This window comes from Sorghum bicolor, chromosome 6, assembly GCF_000003195.3.
Source record: "Sorghum bicolor cultivar BTx623 chromosome 6, Sorghum_bicolor_NCBIv3, whole genome shotgun sequence".
Classification (NCBI taxonomy): Eukaryota; Viridiplantae; Streptophyta; class Magnoliopsida; order Poales; family Poaceae; genus Sorghum; species Sorghum bicolor.
In genome coordinates this window covers 43,965,516-43,988,019 of record NC_012875.2, presented here as the reverse complement: position 1 = coordinate 43,988,019, position 22,504 = coordinate 43,965,516, and the positions used below count along the sequence as shown (strand labels likewise).

At 44.3% G+C, this 22,504-nt stretch overlaps 1 protein-coding gene across 1 annotated transcript; it reads right to left on the bottom strand.

Annotated features, from left to right (window-relative positions):
• Positions 5,729-7,496, bottom strand: LOC8073009 (SH3 and multiple ankyrin repeat domains protein 1). The gene has a single exon (XM_002446409.2). The coding sequence runs from the start codon at positions 7,229-7,231 to the stop codon at positions 6,128-6,130; it is 1,104 nt and encodes a 367-aa protein (XP_002446454.2). The 5' UTR covers positions 7,232-7,496; the 3' UTR covers positions 5,729-6,127.

Sequence of the window (22,504 nt, the reverse complement as noted above, 5' to 3'; positions counted from 1 at the left end):
CGTGAAAATCATCTGGGATGGATCTACAGTATACCATTGGGGTCTGCCGACCTCGACAACTTTTAGCTAATCCTTCATTATTATTAAGCTCTTGTTTAGGCCTTGTTTAGTTGTCAAAATTTTGGAATTTCGGGTACTGTAGCACTTTCGTTTTATATTTGACAAATATTGTCCAATCATGCACTAACTAGGCTCAAAAGATTCGTCTCCCAAATTACAGGTAAACTGTGTAATTAATTTTTGTTTTCGTTTATATTTAATACTTCATGCATGTGTCGCAAGATTCGATGTGTCGGAGAATCTAAAATTTTTGGCAAAACCTTTTAGAAACTAAACAAGGCCTTAGTCATGATTCCCTAGGGATGAAAACGGTACGGATATTTTCCGACCGTATTTGAGACCGAATTTGTTTAGAGGGATTTAGATCTGTCTGTATCCGAGTCCGAATATTCAACATCCGATACCGTATCCAAATACTTAAATCGTATATTTGTGATGTCGACATCTAATCATATCTTATCCGATATGATTGATATTATCCGTATTCGAATTCGAATCCGACCAAAAATATGAAAACAAATATGATATCAGTTATATCCGTTCGTATCCTATCCGTTTTTATCACATCACACTACCTTCTTTTGATGGTTGCCTTGATCCCTGATTTTCCTAGATACACCCTTGAAAATTATCATATTTGAGCTATAATGATTGGAAATGAAAACATTCTGTATGGATGTGCCCTATTCACCAATATTAATGGTGATGCAAAACTTTTCGGCCAGGAACATGTGGCAACAGTGTCTTGGTGAGCTTATACTAGGTGAGAGAACATGCTAAGGCCTTGTTTAGTTCCCAAAAAATTTTGCAAAATTTTTCAGATTCTCCGTCACATCGAATCTTTAGACACATGCATGAAGTATTAAATATAGACAAAATAAAAACTAATTGCACAGTTTGGTCGGAATTGACGAGACGAATCTTTTGAGCCTAGTTAATCCATGATTGGACAATATTTGTCAAATACAAACGAAATAGCTACAGTGTCGATTTTGCAAAATATTTTGGAACTAAACAAGGCCTAAGATTGCGAGATGTAGAACATGATGGGGGAAGGAGCAGCACGTGGATCCAAAGTACTTCGATGTTTTCTTTATGGCCAATGCCAAAATATTGACGTTTGACTTGAATAGCTCTTGTACGTCCAACTTTCCATAGACATTTTCTATGGTTTTCTTGTTTTTTATTACCATGGTAAAATCAGTTGTAAGCTAATTGAATTTTATGCCCATCGCATTTTTTCCCGTACTTTGCTTTATATGGATTACTTGAAAGAAAATTAAGTTAGTTACTAGGATTATCCATCTCCAAGGATACCAGTACCAGTGCTTTAGCAGCTGATGCCATGCCCTTGGATGTGGCTGATGTCAAAGAGAATCAATGTGGCGCCTTTCTGTCCATGTCAGCGTTTTAACTCTTCTTCTCCCTCGGTGTAGAGCGTGGACCCAACCAAGACTCAGAACCAAAAGTCTTTTGATGTTTCGTCCAGAGGCGGATACACACACAGTCAAAGTTAGTTAAGTACCCTATAAATGTTGTTAATTTATAGTAAAAAACGCGACTATTTTTAATCATAATATTGCGAAAATACGATAATTCATCTATTTTTTGTTACAAATACTGTAAAAAAAACTAAACAGATTATTTTTATGTGTCTGGCTCCTTAGGCCCGTCTTCATTCATATTAAGGCCTTGTTTAGTTCTAAATTTTTTTTGCAAAACATGAATAGTAACATTTTCGTTTGTATTTGACAAATATTATCCAATTATAGACTAACTAGGCTCAAAAGATTCGTCTCGTCAATTTCGACCAAACTGTGCAATTAGTTTTTATTTTTATTTATATTTAATACTTAATGCATACGTCTAAAGATTCGATGTGACGGGGAATCTGAAAAATTTTGCAAAATTTTTGGGGAACTAAACAAGGCCTAAATATATTACCATATAGACATTTTGATAACATGGCTGTGTATTTAAAGAGAGAGAGAAAAATAAATTTCATCTAAATGAAACTTTCTTTACACGATTACGTGGAATGAAATTCTTAATTAGAGTGGGTGTTTAATTCAAATTTTATTTTATTTCACACGACATGTTAGTTTTGAAAACAACGTTACGAAACTCTCCAATCACAGCCTTAATGAAATCTGGTTTCGTCCGCATTAAGGTCAAGCCGGAGAAGACAACATCACCTAGTACGTACAGTACACTGCAGTGTCCAATCCAGCCAGCTATATATCCTGGATGGATCCAGTGAGGATATCATGGCCGGGAGCGGTAGGAGCAATCGCCTGTCAGACTCAGGCATTCAGTCAGGTCCTCTCGAGAGAGAGAGACCGAGACCTCCTGCGTCTTCTCCGTCCGCAGGCTCGCGGCGGTTCTTCTCCTTCTCCTTCTTCCGGCGTGGTTGGTTGCGACGGGAGGGGCGCGCTGAGCCGCAAGCCGGCCGAGTGACGGCACCGGGAGGGAATTCAGCGGCGAGTGAACGCGGGGCGAGCCAAGCCAAGCGTCTTGCTTCACTTCAGTCTTCAGGTCACGTACGTACGGTGGCGGATTGGCGTCACTCTGCTCCGGCCGACAAGCTTGCGATGCTTCTGACGTCAAGTAAGTAACTGTCCCGGTCACGTAATAATCCGAAGAAGACTGCTTCTGAATGCTACTAGTAATTACTAATTCTCCCCGCTTTTTTTAAAATTCCTTTTGCGATGGGAGTGCTAGTAGTTTTCGTTGGTGGAGGGAGACGGATGCAGAGATTCTTCGCTCCGTTGCAAAAAGGCACTGTGATTGATGATCGTAGAAAGAAAGAAAGGTAAAATAGGCTGGATGCACCATGATGGCAATTTGGCCACAATTTGGAGCCGCCGCGCTGCGATCGTGGATAGGTGATGGAGGAGCATACACCACGGATCGGCCGCGTTTGGAAGCACTGCAGTTTGTGCAGACGTCGTGCAGTTTGATGAGGCACAACACGACGGTAACGACCACCCCCACCACAAAATGCGGTGGGACCTAAAAGGCAGCCGCCGCCAGCCAGTGCACTTCGGTCACCTCCCAATTCGCCATGTGCGAAAATCTCAAGCACTTGCACTGTGCGGCCGTGAATTCTAAAAGGAGTACTGCAAGTCTCTTTCGTTTGAATTTACCTATCGAATCTGCATCCGCAATGTTTTTATCTTACAACGAATCAGCAAATGCTAACTTTTCAGACAAGCGATTGCTAGTGACATTTTTCTAAATCCAAGATTCTAGCACCCATCAACCAACTGGTCCTCATCAGAAATTACATAGGAATAGGAAAAACAAAACAATAACTTGCAGTAGAAATTCCGGTATTGTTACCACGCTTTCTCCTTTTTTTCCCTCTTCATCTTGTTGTTTTTTTTTTCTTCTTCTTTATTTTCAATCATGCATAAAAATTGTTGTGTAGATGTGGTGAGAGGGAGCGAGGGGCATGTCTGCATACGGGTAGGGAGTCTTCATAGTGGCGGATCTAAAAATATATAATAGAAGAGGCTCTTTCTCTTTTATTTTGTACATAGTATCTCCTTTTAAGTTTTAATGACTATAAACTTTAGGGAGGATGGAGCTTGGGAGAGGTTCCATACTTCTAACAGCGGTAGAGGAGGCTCGGACCCCAACCGATCCGGTGCTAAGAGCATGTTTGGTTACTTTGCTTGGCATTGTTTGGCCTTGCCAATCTTGATGAGTTCAAGTGTTTAGTTCTCTGTCATGGGTGCCAAGGATCCTGTGCAAAACAAGATCTGACTTGCCTGTGCAAGAGAGCAAAAATGGCATACTGGGCTAGGCGAGCTCCTCATTTCCCATGTCAGCCTAGCTAGGCGAGGCGTGGCGTTGTGAGAACCAAAAATACCCTAAATCCTCCCTTTGCATCTTGGGCCTCCTGTCCCAACTGAAGTTTCTAGTGTATCCTTTGATACAACATAAAAAAAACTACTTTATGTTAGTAATAACATATAACAAAACTGAAGTTTATAATAATAAAATATAATTTTTATAAAATATAGTAGAATCTATGTTAGTTTTTTTCTCCAAAGACCTATAAATTCATGCATAGAAAACAAGTGCAGCGGAACTTCAGCCTTGTTTAGTTTCGAAAAAAAGTTTATGGACTTGGTTATTTTAGCATTTTATTTTATTTTGTCAATTAGTGTTCAATTATAGACTAATTAGGTTTAAAAGATTCGTCTCGTGATTTACAGACAAATGGTGCAACTAGTTCTTGTTTTCGTTTATATTTAATGTTCTATACATGTGTTTAAAATTTTGATGTAATAGGTGAAAAGTTTTTGGTCGTGGAAAGCCTTCATCTCAAAAATGAGGCCTTTTTTAGTTCCACTCAAAAATCAAAAACTTTTTAACATTTTCCGTCGCATCGAATCTTGCGGCACATGTATAGAGTATTAAATATAGATAAAAACAATAACTAATTATATAGTTTACCTATAATTCGTAAGATAAAACTTTTAAACCTAGTTAATCCATAATTGAACAATATTTACCAAATAAAAACAAAAGTGATACAGTCTCAAAATACAAGGCCTGAGAATCATCTGCTCGAGTGTGATGGTGAACTGTGCGAGATCTTTTTGGACGGACCTCTGCAGCCGCTCTCTCACGTCTGAAAATCAAATCTTTCTCGATGCACGTGCCACCTCCAGAAAGAAGCTTCCGATACGGCGCGTTCACATGCGAAGCAATCTCTCTCGTCTTTTCCGGCGAAACAAAGCTACAAAAACTGACACGACCGTACACGGGCACATCACGAATTCCTCCCTTTTTCGCAATTGAGACGTCACAGATTTTTTTTTTACTTTATGGGAATTCATTAGTTCATTTTCTTTTTCATGGAATATTAACTTAATATTTTAGGCTTCACATTTTGTCAAAAAAAAATTGATGTTTTACCTCTAGATACTAGGCTGGGCCCATACTGATAAGATTGCGCCTCCATGTATTGTTCTTAGTGTCCAAGTATTTAATTAGTGTGGGTCACTTTCAATAAGGATAAATAGGGAATTTTCAGCGTTGTTCGCTTCAATTTATCAGCACTACTTTTTATATAGACATGAAAATATATATTTTTTATAATAAATCAGCATCAAAAAATCAGCCAACCAAACACACTAATATGTCATAAAAATTCTAAAATGTCATGGTTACCCTTTGTGAATTGACATATACCAAATTCATCACAGCACAATAACAACGACTAGATGTGTCGTCAAAACATTTCTAGAAAGAAAAATGTTATAAATGGTAAGTCGGATTATCACATGAATAATATATCCCAAGTTGATAGGGGATCTTTCATCATGAATCTGAGTATATCTAAGTTTATCCTTAGTCATACTTTTAAATTTTTTACTAGAATTTTTTTTATAAAAAATGTATTATTTTAGATAAAAGGTTGAAGATGAAAGTTTTTGTTTAAAAATGAATCTACTGTGCAAATCTAATATTTTTTTTGGATAAAAACAACTAACTTAAAACAAAATAAATCTTTTGAGCCTTTTTAATAGAACGCATTAGTTGGCTCTAGATTTGGGGGCGACAACCCACACAACACAAGTAGGGAGAGAACACCACACTAGTGTCTGTATGTGGGTTCGGTTACAACGCACCAAGTCAGCATGACACAATGATAAGCTCATCACATCACCAAGCTACTAAAGAATTAACAAATCCTCCATTAAACAAACCATAATCACTTCCTTGGCCTACACTACACAAGAGGTGTAATAAATCCCAGAGGAAAGGAGAAATAAACAAAGGCATGTGCTGGCCGGCCGGCCGGCCGGCCGCTTCTACTGCTACCAGAAAAACTTTTTCTGCATTGCATTCTGTTCTCACGCCCTTTCTGATTATCATCACTCCCTGCTGCTGCACTAATCAAATTAGCATCAGTGCCGGGCCCACCATCTTGCCCCTACCCGCCAAGAAAAAAAAAAGGTGTGGAAAAATGTCGCAGAAAGTTTCGGCCGCTGCTGCATCTGTCTTGGACGGGAGCGCGGCGGCGGCGGCTGCAGGGGCGGCGACTGGCGAGCTAAAGATCCGGCAGGCTGCCGAAGAACTCGGCGCACGTGGCCGGCGACGGCACGGTGGGCGTGGCGAGGAGGTTGCGTGGGCTGGGGACGAACGGGTCGGAGTAGTAGGCCGGCGGCTGCTGCCGAGATCCGCCGCCGCCGTTGCTCGTGACGCCGCCGGGGCCGAAGCCGCCGGACGAGGATGCGCCGGCGCCGGCGCCGGCGTTGGCCGTGGACGCTGCTGCTGCAGCCGCTGCCCGGAGGATGGGGCTGAGCTCGTTGAGCCAGCTGATGCTGCTGGCGTCGAAGGGCAGCGGCGAGAACAGCCCCGACGCGGCGGCGGGGGGCAGCGAGGACGGCAGCGGGGACAGGATGCTCGGGTGCCGCAAAGCGGGGCCCAGTACCGCCGCGAGGGTCCCGTCGTCGTCGCCGCCGCCGCCGAGGCCGCCGGTCTGTGCGTCGAGGACGTCGTAGTCCGTCGCCGCTGCCGGCGCGGAGGAGGGCATGGGGCCCCGCACGGACCGCTCGATGGTGGCGAGGCGCGCGGCCGGGGACATGGCGGCTGACGGCGACAGCAGCAGCTCGGGCGGCAGGAACGCCTGGCCCAGCAGCGGGTTGTCGTCGCCGCCGCCGCCGTCGACCACCATGTGGTGGTGTGCCTCGCTCTGCTGCGCCTGCGCGTCGGGCGGCGTGGCGGAGCCGGATCCGCCTGCGCCGGGGCCCGTGAGGCGCTGCACGAGCGCCATGAACTCGCTGGGCTTGGCGTGGATGACCTTGGGCGACGCGTCGTAGATGATGACGGGCGCCCGGCCCCCGGGCTGCTGCGGGTGGTGGTGGTCCCGCGGCCTCCCGTGCCCCTGCCCGCCGGGCGGGACAACCCCCGAGGACCCCGAGCCGGAGGGCTTCTTGATGGCGTGCGACTCCATCCGGACGTTGAGCCTGGGCGGGCGCGGGCCCTGCAGCTGCCGGCGCGGCGTGGTTGGGGTGGTGCGGCCCGACGACGACGGCGGGTCCATCCCCTGCTGCGCCCCCCGGTGGTGCTCCGTGTCGGCGGCGGCGTGGGCGTGGCCGTGGTGGAGGAACGGGGAGCGGGAATCGGGCCGGGAATGGGAATGGTTCAACATGAGCGGAAAGGGGGAAGACGGGAGAGAGTGGTGGGGGTGTGGAGGGCGTGCGTGTGAGCTCCGCGAGGCAAAAATCCGCAGGCAGAGAGAGATGGGATGGGAGGGAGGCCAGGTCAATGAACACAGGACGTGTGGGTTTTTACGGCAGCACGGCTGCGCCTGCGCGGTGTTTTTTACGGCGTGGGCGGGCGCTGGGTGCGTTGGTTTTTGGGTGCGCGCGGGGGGCACGGACGGCAGCGGCGGCACTTTGGTTGAGTGGACTCGGCTCGGCTCGCCTCCGCCTCCGCGTGGCCGGTCCGCCGGTGCACTTTTTTTTTTTTATACCCCGTACTACGCCGGAAATGGTAGCACGGGACGCGACGCGCGGGACGGCGGAGAACTCGTCCACGCGGCTCCTGGCTCGTTTCCATCGGGAGAGGCGGGGCGGCTGGCGGCAGTCATTCAGCTCGCAACGTCCATTTGGAAGCGTCCAATTCTGCTCTACGTTCCATGTTTTTTGCGGTTGGCGTTGCTCTGTCTACCTGCACTTCGCTCTGCTGCCTCATTTCTGTGAGGTTGCTTTGCACACCAGTGATTGGTGCCTCCTACTGGCATGACAGATGCAATGCAAGGCCGTGCAATAGGGAAGCAAATGATCCGGAACTCTTTTCATGACATTATACTAAAAACTTTTCAACATTCCCTGTCACAACGCTTAGTGCAAGGCAGATGCAATGCAAGGCCTTGTTTAGTTCTCAAAATTTTTCAAGTTTTCTTGTCACATCAAATCTTACGACATATGCATGGAGCATTAAATATAGATAAAAAAAGATAACTAATTGCACAGTTTACCTGTAATTTTGCGAGACGAATCTTTTGAGCTTAGTCCATGATTCGACAATATTTGTCAAATAAAAACGAAAGTGCTACAGTAGCAAAACCTAAAATTTTTCACAATTAATTGTATAGTTTATTTATAAATCGCAAAATGAATCTTTTAAACATAATTACTCAATAATTATATAATATTTATCAAATAAAAATAAAAGTGCTACGATCCCGAATCATAACTAAACAAGGCCGCGCCTCCAACAGCCAGCCGGGCCCGACAGATTTGGTTGTTGAACGGGTCCGTCGGCCGTCGCAGTGAGACTTGTACGACAAAGAACGTACGGCATCGACCATAGTGTTTTTTTTTTATATAACAATAACTGTCCGGTACTCCGGTGTCCGGTCCGGGGTGCAATGACAATGCGTTGCTAGGTCAAAATATGGTTATTCGTATTCCTATGGACTCGGCGACTGTTTCTAGCCATGACTATAATTTCAGACTGTATACATTGGTTTACGACCATAACAACTAAACTCCATCAGAGTTACTGCGTACTCCCTCCCAAAAAAATGTCGTTCTACGGTTGGATAGATGTCCCAGAGAAAGAGTCGTTCTAGCCTCTTCAACCTACGTCGCCTAGCCCCTGCTCCCTCCGTACTGTAGCTGTCCCTGACTCACAGAGGCATCAGCCTTCTGCCTTCACTCCTGCCGGCCAATGGAACTCAGCCAAGAATAAAAAAAGCAAAAACCTCCATCACCACCTGTTGCTGCTTGTACTAGTACTGCACTTTTTAGCTGACGGAATCATTGCATGCTGGAGTACACAGCTATATCCTTGGTACATGCGCCTTTCTCCCAAACGACACAAATTATGGGACAGAGGGAGTATGTGATGATTGAGTTTTTTTTTTTAAAATCATTGAATTTACTTTACGACATCCTAACCTTAGCTTCGTCGTGCAAAGACCTTTTTCTCAGTCTCGTTATGAAGGTTTTGAGCACATTTAATTGGTGGGGGTGTTTAGTTGGGGATGTTAAAGTTTAACAGTACGGTAGCATCTTCATCTTATTTGACAATTAGTGTTTAATTATAGATTAATTGGACTTAAAAGATCCAGAAATTACTCTTTAGTGTGTTTTTAGTTTTGTAAATAATTTTAGCCAAACATTTGATATGACGAGAGTTAAATTCTACCGGCGCCAACTAAACACGGCTAAACATGGCTTGTACCTAGAAGCCATACCCAGGCTTAGCGCCATGCGGTAACATGTAGGTTGATTCACCTATCAGTTGCGAATGCTGATTGGTTAGCCGTCGCGCTTTGCACTTTGCACTAGTAGAGCTAGGCTATGGAAATTAAAAACACCGGCTTTTTACATAATGCCAGTCTCAGTATATGTTCCATGAGAGTGTTATGCACATTAAATAGGGTGTCACATAAGCAAAATTGCTGACTTGGCAGGGTCATTAAACGAAGGAGTTTTATCAGATGAGAGAGGAGTTTCATCCCCATGAAACTCATGTGGCTCGGTTACCTAGTTTATAGTCTTGGTAACTGTACCATGAAACTATGCATTGAGACTGACCTAAATACCGGGCGCTAAGTTGACGACGCCTTTATTTTGTTAGCTCGTAAGAGCATCTCTAAGAAACTAGATAAAATTATATTCTAAACTACAAAATTTAGCCATTGTGTAAAATAAAAAAATTTACTTAAAGCATAGAGTTTCACAATAATCTTTGTATAGGATAGCTAGTAAGGACGACATGTTATATATGACAAGCAAAAGTTTAAGGATAGTAAACTTGCTATTTTAGCAAACCAGATAGCATACCTGTTGGACTTTAATTCTTGCTTTCAAAATGTAAAAATAGCCTAGATAACATAGATAGCATATCTGTTGGAGTTGCTCTAAGCGAGACAAAACCGCCGAAGATCTCATCCAGACAGCTAATCTAGGCAAACATGCACATCTAGTTTGGATGGGAACATTGTTTGCATGCATTACTAACTTAATTAATATTGGTGTCAGTGTATGATTAGCTATATTTACACGAGACTAATGTATTTCGAATAATATTATAATGCCACAACATTAATTAGGAGCCATGGGAGAATAGTGTTGTATGATAAATATATGTGACGATTCTTTATTTGTTTTTTTTTATCTCATGCAACATGTCGACATACTTAGGGCTTGTTTAGATCAAAAACTTTTTGAATTTTGACACTGTAGTATTTTCGTTTTTATTTGACAAACATTGTCCAATCATAGAGTAACTAGGCTTAAAAGATTCGTCTCACGATTTACAGACAAACTGTGTAATTAGTTTTTATTTTTATCTATATTTAATGCTTCATGCATGTGCCGTAAGATTCGATGTGATGGAGAATCTTGTAAGGTTTTGGATTTTTTGGTGTATCCCTCCACCTGTCCAAAGAAGGTGAAGGTCTTGTTTAGTTCCAATCTTTTTGCAAAATGAATACTATAGCATTTTCGTTTGTATTTGATAAATATTATTTTGACTCAGATGAGATTCGAAACCAAGTTTAGAGACCGGGATGACATAACTGAACAAGTTTAGAGACCGAGATGACACAGACGAACAAGTTTGAGGAACTAAACGATCGACTTGTGAATTTAGAGATGACACGACAGTATAAGTTTAGGGACCGATGGTGGACTCTTTTTTAAAAAAGGTGGCTGTGAAATGGCAGCATTTGGATTCTGCGGGTCTGGGCATCGCTGAGACACAGACGGTAGGAGGCCTTGTACATGCATGCATCTCGCCGCCCGCGTCCCATTCGGCCATTCCCACTTCCCAGCCAGACATGACCAGGCAACCGATCGCAGGTTAGTCCCTGCATCACCCCCACAAGAAGACGACATGAAAATGAAAGAACCTCCTTTTACGCTGACAACTTCCTCAGCAAATCAGCATCGGGTTTTGTCCATCACTGTAGGTAGTCTAAAGCTTGATTTAGTTCGCACAAATTTTCAAAATTTTCCATAACATTAAATCTTATGACACATGTATGGAGGATTAAATATAAATTAAAAAATAATTAATTATAAAGTTTGTTTATAATTTGCGAGACAATTTTTAAACTAAATTAGTCTATATTGCATAATAATTGCTAAGTACAAAAGAAAGTGCTATAGTTAAAAAAAAAAGTCGCCAAGGCCTGAAAGGAAGCGGGCTTTACCATGGCGCGAGTCGCGTCACGGCATCAGAGTTGGCAGATGAGACGGAGTCCGTTGGGGGTGAGCAGTGGGCTGAATTCAAGTTGGGCCCAGCCGATGAGTTCCATCGAGACCTTCAAGGAGCTGGCTAAAACCCAAGCTGCAGCGTCCCAAATTTTTTTTTTTGACAACAACTGCAGCGTGTCGTTAAGTGCAGCCGAGAAGGTTGCAAACTTATGTATAATAGCATTGGCAAGTTGTTTATGTGGTAGAACAAGAATGAAAGCCTTAGCAAATGACATATACAAAGATTAACGGAAATACTATAGACCGGGCGTCCGGCCGCTTCGGACGCATGGCTCACACCCGTTCGCCTGCTCGTACATGCTCCTCCGCACTCGTTTTTTTCTCCGTCTACTCCTCGCACTCTTCTCTGCTTGCTTTCTCTGAGCCATCCTGGGGTGAAGACACTATGCCCACGCACACGAGCTCGCTGTGTTCGCCGCCTACCTGTTCTCCCTCCCTCCCTCATTCACTCCCTCCTCCGCGACCTCCAATGCACCCCCACTTTTTCTGCAACTCAGCTCCTACACCTCCATCGGAGATGAGGATAACGACAGCTCCCATAAGGTAGGTCGCGGAGGGATCTAGATCTGAGGTCTCCTTCTCCTCCTCCTCTAGATCTGGATCAGGAACTGAGCCATTCTTCAGATCTGAGCCCTTCTTCAAATCTGAGCCCTTCTTCTCCTCCTCTTCCTCCTCCTCCTCCTCCTCCTCCTCCTCCTCTGGATCTAAGGGATGCGGTGGTGCTAGGGCTATAATGAGCTCTCGGGTGAGATCTTGCCGTGTTACCATGGTTTTTTTATGTTGCAATTGTTCTTTGTGGATGTTGCAACAGATAATTTCAAAAATGTTGCAATGGGATTTTTTCGGGTTGTTGTAACAAATATTTTTGCGATTTGCAGTGCCACTACTTGAGATGTTGCAGTGCATTTTTTCGAAGGTTGCAACATAATTTTTGGTGTTGCATTACACATTTTTTGATGTTATAGTATATGTTTTTTTATGTTGCAGTGCATGTTTTCAATGTTGCTTTACACATTTTTTTGTTTTTTACAGTAAATATTTTGCGTTGTTGCAACAATTTTTTTTATTGTTGCAGTGCATATTTTTTAGTGTTACATTACATATTTTTTGATGTTGCAGTACATTTTTTTTGTTTGTTGAAGTAGATATTTTTTGTTGTTGCACTAAAATTTTTTCTATGTTGCAAAGCATGTTTATGAGTATTGTAGTCAGGGAAGGGGGTGTGTTTAGGGAAGGGGGTAGAAGCATGCTGGGGAGTAGAGCCGTCGTCAGGGACATGTCGGTGTGGGGCCTTGCGGGAGGTGCGAGAGGCGAACAGATGGGGATGAAGATGTAGATGGAGAGTGGGATGAGGTGCGGGGGTGCAAGCATATGCGGGGAAGGCGTCGATGGAAGCGAAAAGGGACATGAGTGTATTGGGAGGTGGAGAAAGAGTGGTTCCAATCTCTATTTTTGTTCTGTACGCGGTGGACGCGGTTCCGTGGAGAGGAGACAAAGCGTGGTACTAAAGTCCGGCGTCCGGACGCTAGCGCGCTCCGGATCGGACGTCCGGGCGCTAGCAGTTCCGAAAGATTAACGATGAAATCCATCTCCCTCTCATCATAACGTGAAATGTTATGCCATAATATTTGCGCACGTACATGGCACATTCGTACCTTTTTGTTGAGCTCGAAATCTATGTTAGGACTGCCCTAACACCGCTGTCTCAGCCTGGGCGTTCGGTTAACCGAAACCGATCGGTTCGGTACTTCGGTTATCTAACAAATTCGGTTCCAACAACAAACAGGCACCGATCGGTTCCTTAGAAAACACAGAACCGAAGAATTTCGGTTTCGGGTAATTCGGTTCAGTTTCGGTTCTAACCGAAGGAACCGAAAAAATTCAAAATGAAATAAACATCCTATTTAATTGTAAATTTTGGCAGCATTTTGCCTGATTTTCATGCAGTCAATAGGGGCAATTTTAAGAGCAATGCAGCATAAAACAACAGCACACCATATATATGTTATTGTTCTCTCAAATTCAAAGGAAAATTTTGAGCTGCTGCCTGCTGGATGCCGGTCGGACGAGGACGACGAGGAGTGACGCACGGTGTAGTCGCTGGTTGGTGGTCGCGGCTGCCGGCTGGCGCGGACGCGCGGTGGCGCCTGGCGGTCTGGCACTCTGGCTCTGGCGCGCAGAACGCGGACGTCCGCCTCGGCCTGGTCGTGCGCCCGTGCTCAACTGCTCAAGGCGAGGCCGCGCGGGGACCTTGCCTCTTGACTGACGAGTCCTTGGCTTGCCTCTTGTCTAGTGCTTGGTGCGGTGGACGGGTGGAGTACTGGAGCTGGAGTGGATGAGTGGTGGTGTGTGCGGTGCCGTGGTGGTGGTCTGGAGTCCTGGACGGGTGGGCGGCGGCGGCTGGTGCCTGACTGCCTGCTGGAGACCGGGAGTGGGAGGTAAGTGAGCAAGTGACTAGGGTTTTATGTTTTTAGGTTGGGCTATTTTCTATTTGGGCTGTCAAAGTGTTATGGGCTGAAATCTTCGGTTTTCTCGGTTAACCGAGCCCAGGAACCGAATTAACCTGCTAAATTCGGTTCCTCAGAACCAGGAACCGAACAGGAACCGATTTTTTCGGTTTCGGTTATTTCGATTTCGGTTCTGATTTTTTCGGTTTCGGTTATTTCGGTTTTCTGTGCCCAGGCTGACCGCTGTCCTGAACATTAGCCGACTAATATCGTCTCCCTGTAGGGCTTGGCCCACGGTGGAAAAGCAAACAAATGGAAAACCAACAGAGAATGGGATGGCCCATGAGATCTTGTGCTGCGCTTCTTGTGGAGGCCCATCTGCTTGACTACCGCGCTCTTGGCTTCCTTCTGCTTGAGAAAAAGTCTACTTCTCCTCTCTCAATTTTTATGAAAGTCCACTTTTTTTTTCTGAATTTCAAAACTAGACAAATTATATCTCTCAGTTTTTAAAACTGTGTGTTTTTACCTCCCTAGCCCGGTTATAAACAGTTTTGAAGAAGGTTTTGTCTTTTTCTTTTTTTATTTATTTTAGCTAAATCTTTAAAAAAATATAGTAAATCATAGAAAAATTATAAAATAAAAAATCTAATTTTGTTGAGCATATCTACACAATAAATATATAATGTATTTAGTTATATTCTATGATGTAGTTAGTCATGTTCACTTAGTATACATATGATGTTCTATAATATATTTGTGATATTTAAAATGTATCCCTATCATGTGTTTTTTCCTTATGCTTTGCTTTAGAATTTATTATTATTATTATTATTATTATTATTATTATTATTATTATTATTATTATTATTATTATTTATTTATTTATTTATTTATTTATTTGTTTATTTATTTTTATGTATATTATGATACTAATATAAAACTAGAATACTATTCGTTTAAACCAAGAATACAAAGATGAAAAATTATTCTCTGAATCTTGAACATTATCTCTGTTCAATAAAAGAAAATATTATGTCTTCATAAGATAAAGTTTTATTTATAAAGTTTTATCTAAATATATCTATATGAGATCTTATTTTGAATTATTTATTCTAACAAACCCGATGGTGTAATTAGAATTGAATTTAATGTTTGCTTTAGTAGTTACGATTATTTTAGTTCGTCACAAGAAGCTATAATATACTCCCTCCATACCTAACAAGAAAGTCGTCTAGGACAACGACACAATCTCCAAAGCTTCACTTTAACTCCTTATTTTATAAAAATATTTATCAAAAAGTGGTATATGTATATTTTTATGAAAGTATTTTTCAAAACAATTCTATTTATATGGTTTTGATATTTGCAAACTCAACAACTTAAAAGTTATTCATGATTTATATTCCTAATGTTTAACTAAAATTTTGTCCAAAACAACTTTTTTTTTTGGGTATGGAAGGGGTATACACTATTTTGGTTACGTGCTGGCCAATCACGGTTGGGCCCACCTCATTCAGGCATCCCATCTATCCGCATGCACGCTAGCAATGCTGGGAAGTTGCGCGCGCTGGTCGATGAGTGCGAAAATTTGGCAGGTGGGAAATTTATCGGCAGGAAGTTGCGGTCCGATGCTCGAACGCTAAGGGCCTGTTTGGTTCCTGCCTCTATCCTGACCAGGCTCCACAGGGCCAGGTTGAACATGTTTGGTTGCTTGAACTTGCCTTCTAGCCAGGCTATGGTAAGCCAAAATCGGTCCGTTAGCCAGGCTCCAAAAGAACGTGGGAGAGACTCGTTTTTTGGGAGCCAGGCTTGCACTAGGTCGCTGCGTTATTCCCGTCACCTCCTCGCGACGGAACAAGTCGCCACGCTCGCGCTCGGCGGCGACGACGCCACTGGCACCGACGACTTATCTCTCTGCTCTCTTCCTAGAAACACACCACTAGCACCGATGGAACACACAGCAGGGGCGGTCGGATCCGAGGCAGGGCTCCTCCGGCTCTCCTCTCTCCCTGGGAGCGGCTCTGTTCTCTCTCTAGGATTTGCGGCGATTCGCACCCCGGACATGCCGCTCTGCTCGGACTCCCTCGTCAGCAAGGGTGGCGTGAAGCACCACCAGAAGGTGCTGCGCAACAACATCCAGGCATCACCAAGCCGCTGATCCGGCGGCTGGCGAGGAGGGGCCGCACCCTCTATGACTTCGGCCGCTAGGCTGATGGCCTCCCCATGATGTTCCCCCCTACTGCAGCTGCGACGTTGTGAATCATGATTCATGAAAGCAGGTTTATCTGAATGAAGCAGTAACGAAATCATGTGAACATTTGAAATTGGAAATCAAACTTGTTGTGCAGCCTATCAATCTTCAATGCAAATGAATGTAATATTCTGGTCTTCTTTTCTGTTCTGTGAATTTTGTTGTTATTACGATGCAAAATGGGTGCTCGTCTTTTCTTTGCAGTTTTGATGCCTTATGCCTGCAAATGAAAACGTCAGGTTTGTTTGATTGCAGATTTGGATACTTTGATTATCTAGTTCAGTGCCTGAAAAGAGACGCTTACCACGTATTCGACGAATTGTTTCAAAGGTGGTAAAGTTACCTACACAACGAAGAGGTGACTCTATCTAAACCAAACCAACCAACCAAACACACTAGTTGCTAGCCAGGCTTAGATGATGTATACAACCAAACAAGTCTATATGGCTTGCTAGGAACAAGCTTGTTTTAGCCTGGCTAATTTTCTAGTCAGGCTAGAAGAAAGGCAGGAAACCAAACAGACCTAAGACGCTCCCAAGGTAGAACAGGTACTTCATAATTGGCCCTTTGGGCCTTGACACCTTGCATTGTAGGCTTAACACTTGTGGATTGTGGGCTGCGCACGGAACATGTTTTTGCCGTTCGTTTTCTCCAGTCATGCAACGACGCCGACGCTTGGCGTTTTGCCGTTCCAAATTCCGATCATGTGTTTGCGACTTGGACGATGAGGTGTGGGCAGCGAGCCGGCGATCACAGACAATAATGAGATGAACCGCTACTGTTAGGTCATCCACAATGGTTACAAATAGCTATCTAAGACTGACTCCAACAATTGATACCCAAAATGGAGACCCATTACACAATATAGGTCATATACAGTAAATGGATCAAACCCCAAAACTTGTCCTTCTCCAACAGAGGCCCAAGAGGCCAAGACCCAAACCAAAGCAAGCTCCAGGTCGAGCGCAGCAGCACGCCTCCAGGCCACGCCGCCCCCGCGCGCCTCCTGGCCCAACGCCGCTCCGCCGCTGTGCGCCGCGAGAGATGAGCGGCGCGAAGCCAACCATGAAGAAGTGCAGGCGCGGGATCGGGATGAGGTTGACGGCCAGCTTGCGGAGGTCGGAGTTGAGCTGGCCCGGGAAGCGGAGGCAGTGGGTGACGCCGCTCATGGTGTCGGAGACCTTGGGCGAGGGGAAGACGGAGAAGGTGAGCATCATCCAGTCAGGTACTCCTCGCGGATCTTGGAGATGAGAAGCGTGCCCATGCCGGACCCGGTGTCGCCGCCGAGGGAGTGGCACACCTGGAAGCCTGCCGCCCATGGCATCAGAAATGGAGTGAGTCGAGTGATTCAGACCAGATCCATCCAAGTGCATCGCAGATCTCTTGTTTAGCAGACAGACAGAAAAGGCAAAAAAAAAGAAGGCAAACCAACCTTGCAGACAGTCGCAGCTGGTGGCAGAAGCGAGTGCTCCCATTTGCGTCGTCCTCTAGAGAGGAGGCATTTTTGGGTTTCGTCTTGGGAGGTAGGCAAAATGGGTCATGTGATTAGGTCATCTGTTGGAAGCCGTTTTTAGTAGGCAAAAGCACTATGCATGATGCATTTTGGGTATGAATTGCATTGTTGGAGACAGTCTAAGAGGAATTATATTGGCTTTCGATAGCACTCTACAAATAGCTAGCGAGATGATGTATAAAAATAATAAAAAAGTAGTACTCTCATTAGCTATCGAGGAGAGAGATTAAATAGCTAGCGACTCATAAATAGCTAATCTAACACGATCTTTTTAGAAATAACTCTCTCACAATACTCTCACAATAGCTAGTGACTTCGTAAGCTAGCTATTTGCAAATTGCCGTTGAGAGCGAATATCATTCTTCCTAGAGATCAAATAGCTAGCGATTTGAATACACCTCTAGCGGATCTGCCACTAGAGATCAAATAGTTAGCGATTTAAACACACCTCTAGCGACTCTGCCACTCCGTGGCTTCGGCTCAAATTGACACTTCTGCATGGCACATATGCACCGCGCGGCAAGGCACAAAAGCACCGTAAGCCCCCAACTCTGAAATCTGACATCTTTTTCCATTGTTGTTCGTTTAATAGTATTTTGGTTATCATTATTATCAATTAATTTGGTTTGCTTGATTTTCATCACCACATGGTTTGTTGACTTCTCTTGTATTTTTCCGATAATTCTCTTTAACCTACATATTTTTACTTACGTATTTTGTGCTAGAGCATCACGATGGTAGATATCTTGTGTATAAAACATTTTAATAAAAATATTACTTGGTTATCTGTGTTGTCGACTCTGCCATATCTTAACTTTTTTCCATCCTCCGCCGGCCACTATGTGCTGCTAAGGCACAGGCCGCACCCGCCGCGCGTGTTTTGACCTGTTTGGTTGGAGACCTAGGCATCTCACAACCAGACATCAATCTCATCCCTAGGTCTCCAATTCAAAATTGGATGCCTGTGATTCGTGCATGGGCCAGACAAGTTTTGTCTAGGTTGAAACCAATGAGGCCCTAAAAGCTTCACTATACTATCTCTGCACATGTGGGGTTAGTTGTAAACAAATTTTTTCTTTGGCAGTTAAATGCCCAAATGGCTTCACTTTCTTTCATACACATGAAAAGGTCTAACCATCACTTTCATTTATGTGGGCTAAGCTTGATGATGATTTTATGATCCTACACAAAGAACTTTGCAATGGTATGCATGTGTACTCGGACGAATTGTTCTTATTGAAGAAACAACTCACTTGGGCTTACTCAATTGAATAAATGTGAAACTAATCGGAAGTTCTTGATGACTCCCTACAAACCCAAATACAACCTAGTGGTCTCTAATTGGGTTTAGCGTACATCCATAACTATTCACTACATTGGCCCTAATACACACCTCATGACATTTATGATGTTTTTTGAATCTGATAATAATGAAATCCAAGTGCATTAGATAGCATAAGAAGCGTCAATAATCTAGCTAGAGTGAAATTTCCTGAGTGGTCCCTAAACGTGTACGATAGTACCATCCATGTTCCAGATTCTCATTTTTTAAATTTCAGTAGCCCTAAACGTGTACGATGGTGCCATCCATGTTCCTGATCCCTTAATCTTGAGTTTTGATATTCGGCCCCGAACTTGTACAACGATGTCATCGAGGTCCCAGAATCTATTATAGGTGCCAACATTGGTTCAAACAGGTCAAAATAGGCTCTAAGCCACTCCCTGAGCTAGTGAGGCTTGCCTACTCTGCTTTTGACATGGCCTGATATGTGGGATCTATCTGTCAATGCCATTTTTATTGCTCTCGACCATCCTCATTTTGCGTTGCACTTTGGCCATGTCTTTCCTAACACAAAGTCTAGCGAATGCACCTGCCATTGCGGTCCACCAACACAACGAAGGCCAAGAGTGGAGGTGAAAGTTTGGTGGCTAGTTGGCTATATGGTGGAGAGGACCCATGGACATGGACCAATGCGACGTGGCATAGAAAGGGGGTGGAGGTGTGTTGAATGAAGAAGATGTCATAGGACAAAGGGCTCGCTACATGTCGATGCCCACGCCTAAGCTCCACCTTGTCGGAGTATAGCCTCACCATCGCTAGTAAGGTGTACATGGAGGAGAGAGGGAGTTCAGGAGAGCGATAGTGGGTATGGGAGGAAGAGAGGGACACTAACATATGGGTCCTAGATATTGGGTCCACATCAACATGCCATGTCAGTGCATGGAATTGCTGAAGTAGCTAGAGTCTGTTTGGACCAATGTTCATGACTTGGTGTCATGGACAATTTAAGGGATCGAAATGACACCACCTTATAATTGAGGACCCAATTATCAAAATTGGATAATTGGGGACCCGATGACACCGTCTTATAAGTTTGAAGACTTAAAGTAAAAAAGAAATCAAAAGTAGGACTCGGATGACACCTCGTGCAAGTTTATACGGAGAATAACTCATGAATTTTACTTCTCGATCTACACTAGAAAGCATGATTTCATCAGAAGCGACGAAAGTATCCTTGCAAGTTGTTGACCTGAATAGCAAGTACCTCTACCAGAAAGAACATGTTTGCTGAGTGTGTAATCCTGTCGTGAGCAATTTGTTGGGCACTCGGCAAACAACTCATTTGTCGTGTGTCTGGGTGAAAACTCTCGGTGGTAAACGTACGCTTTGTCGAGTGACGACAACACCACACTCGTCAAACAATAGATTTAGCTAACCCCGCCACCCTCCGTTAGAAGTTTGCCGAGTGTTCTCCTCTAACACTTGGCAAACCTTGATTTTTTCGAGTGCTTTTTGATGACACATGACAAACCTTTTTTTGCATTTTGCCCCTAAACTTTTTCTTCTGTCCACATACAGTACCTATTGCTCCATGTTCAAGTTTATGTACATTTCTCTATGTTTTTACTATATTTCATTAATTTATTTCATTTTTAGGATTTTTTGGCAATAAGTCAAGTTTGAACTGCAAATGCTTCAAATATTAGGAAAAAGTGAATGAAAAAAATGACATTCTTGTTAGTGAGTCTAATTTGAGGCTGTATCCAAGAACAGACCAGAAATTTGGAACACGTTGTTCTTGAAACATGACCACAAACGTGTGTCCGAAACGTCTGAAAATTCTATAAAAAGCAAACAAAGTCTTTGCCGAGTATCGAGTGAACGACACTAGGCAAAGATGATTGCTTTGCCAAGTACCTTGACTCTGGCACTCGGCCGAGTGTCGAAGTGAATAACACTAGACAAAGATGACTGCTTTGCCGAGTGCCTTGACTCTGGCACTCGACAACGCTACCGTCACTGTATCCACTCATCGTCACGGTAACTTTTCTTTGAAGAGTGTTTTAGCACTCGACAAAGCTTTTGCCAAGTGTTCGACAAATGATACTCGACAAAGCACCCTTTGCCAACAGAATTTTTATCGAGCTCTCTTTACCGAGTGTATTTAAGGCTCGGCAAAGTGCGTGATTCCATTAGCCTACTGTGAGCGATTCCATTAGCGTACTGACTAGTTCGTGTCCTCGCGTTAGCTGGTTGGTAGAGACGGGTTGAAACCACCAGTGTGCATTAAATCTGTGGATCGATCGACTCCAATCCAAGTCTAAAAAAAAGAGTTCAACATGCCTGGCCCTGCACGCAAATGATCAGCTCGCAGTTGCGGCAGTTGGACCGATCTTCGGTCGGAGTCAACCCTAATCTCGGTCCATCACCGACCACGGTGACCGCCACGCGATTCGAATCCATCGACCACCTGCATACAGCTCACCCCACGATCGACGCGCGCACTGCGCGTTCAGTTTTTCGTCAACACATGCATTCAGCCGATCGATCGACTTCCATGTAGGCCTCTGCATACACCGTCATGCATTTCGTATTATTATTATAATCAATGGCAGCTAGCATGTACGTATAAACTTAAACTATTCTTCAGCGTCTCTACAATTTCTTGTTTTCTGTTTCATTCCAAAGGAAGGGCGGGGAGGTTTGCTGCCGGTGCAATGCATCCGAAGACTGAGAGATAATCCGGTGATCGTCGTCGTCAGATGCTGCGCCAAACTTGCTTGACATGGGACGGACGGACGCCGATGTTGCTGACTCTCGACGGCGTTCGGCGTATCGTATCATGCATACCGTATGACTTGAGGGACGGGAGTACTAAATGCAATTGACTGAACCTATTCAAACAAATCTATTAATTATTTGGTTATATATGTATATGCTGATAACTTGTTCTAGAGTTTAGTTTGTGGAGTATCATTTTGTGGGATTTGAACTGCAGGATCTGGCAACAATCTGCACCGGTGTCGTCTGCCTCTATCATTGATTAACAGAGATGACTGTCTCTACCATTTTGCCGGTGTTAATCACGGAATACAGTTAATTAGGAAAAACAAAACAAAAACTATCATGAGGTGAGGCCTGCTCCCGAGCTCGTTGACGAGTCTACTCACTACCATAGAGCAGAAAATTCCTGTTCGTTTTTACTTTTCCTATCAGTTTCCTCCAAACCATCAGAAAACCGCAAAAAGTCCTATCGGTAACCAAAAAAAGAACCATCAGAAGTGGGTTAGAATATTCCTGTTGGTTCTCCGGTACCCACAGGAAATCCACAAAGGCATCAGGAGTGCCCCAATGACTCTGACTCCTGACGGCTCAGCCCATGCAAGTTTTCGGCACGTGCGCGCCTTCACGCCGAAAAAATTAGCAACACGCCTTATATCTCGTACAACGGTAACATGGGTCCCACTATGGAAAAGAAAACTCCCGAAACCCTACCTACACCCAGTCGCCCCCATTTAGATTTCAACTTCACCGCCACCCGCATCTCCCCGTGCCAACACCGCCACCTATAGCGGTCCCGCCGCCTCATCAACCTCCCCCATGCCGTGCCACCGCCCGCAGAGGCCTAGGCACGCTATGTTGCCGCCCACAACGGCCTCCACCACGCCGCTCCGCTGGCCCTAGGGGTGTTCTCAA

Excerpts from the sequence above, each read along its gene's own strand:
- LOC8073009 (XM_002446409.2), bottom strand. The coding sequence starts at position 7,231 with ATGTTGAACCATTCCCATTCCCGGCCCGATTCCCGCTCCCCGTTCCTC.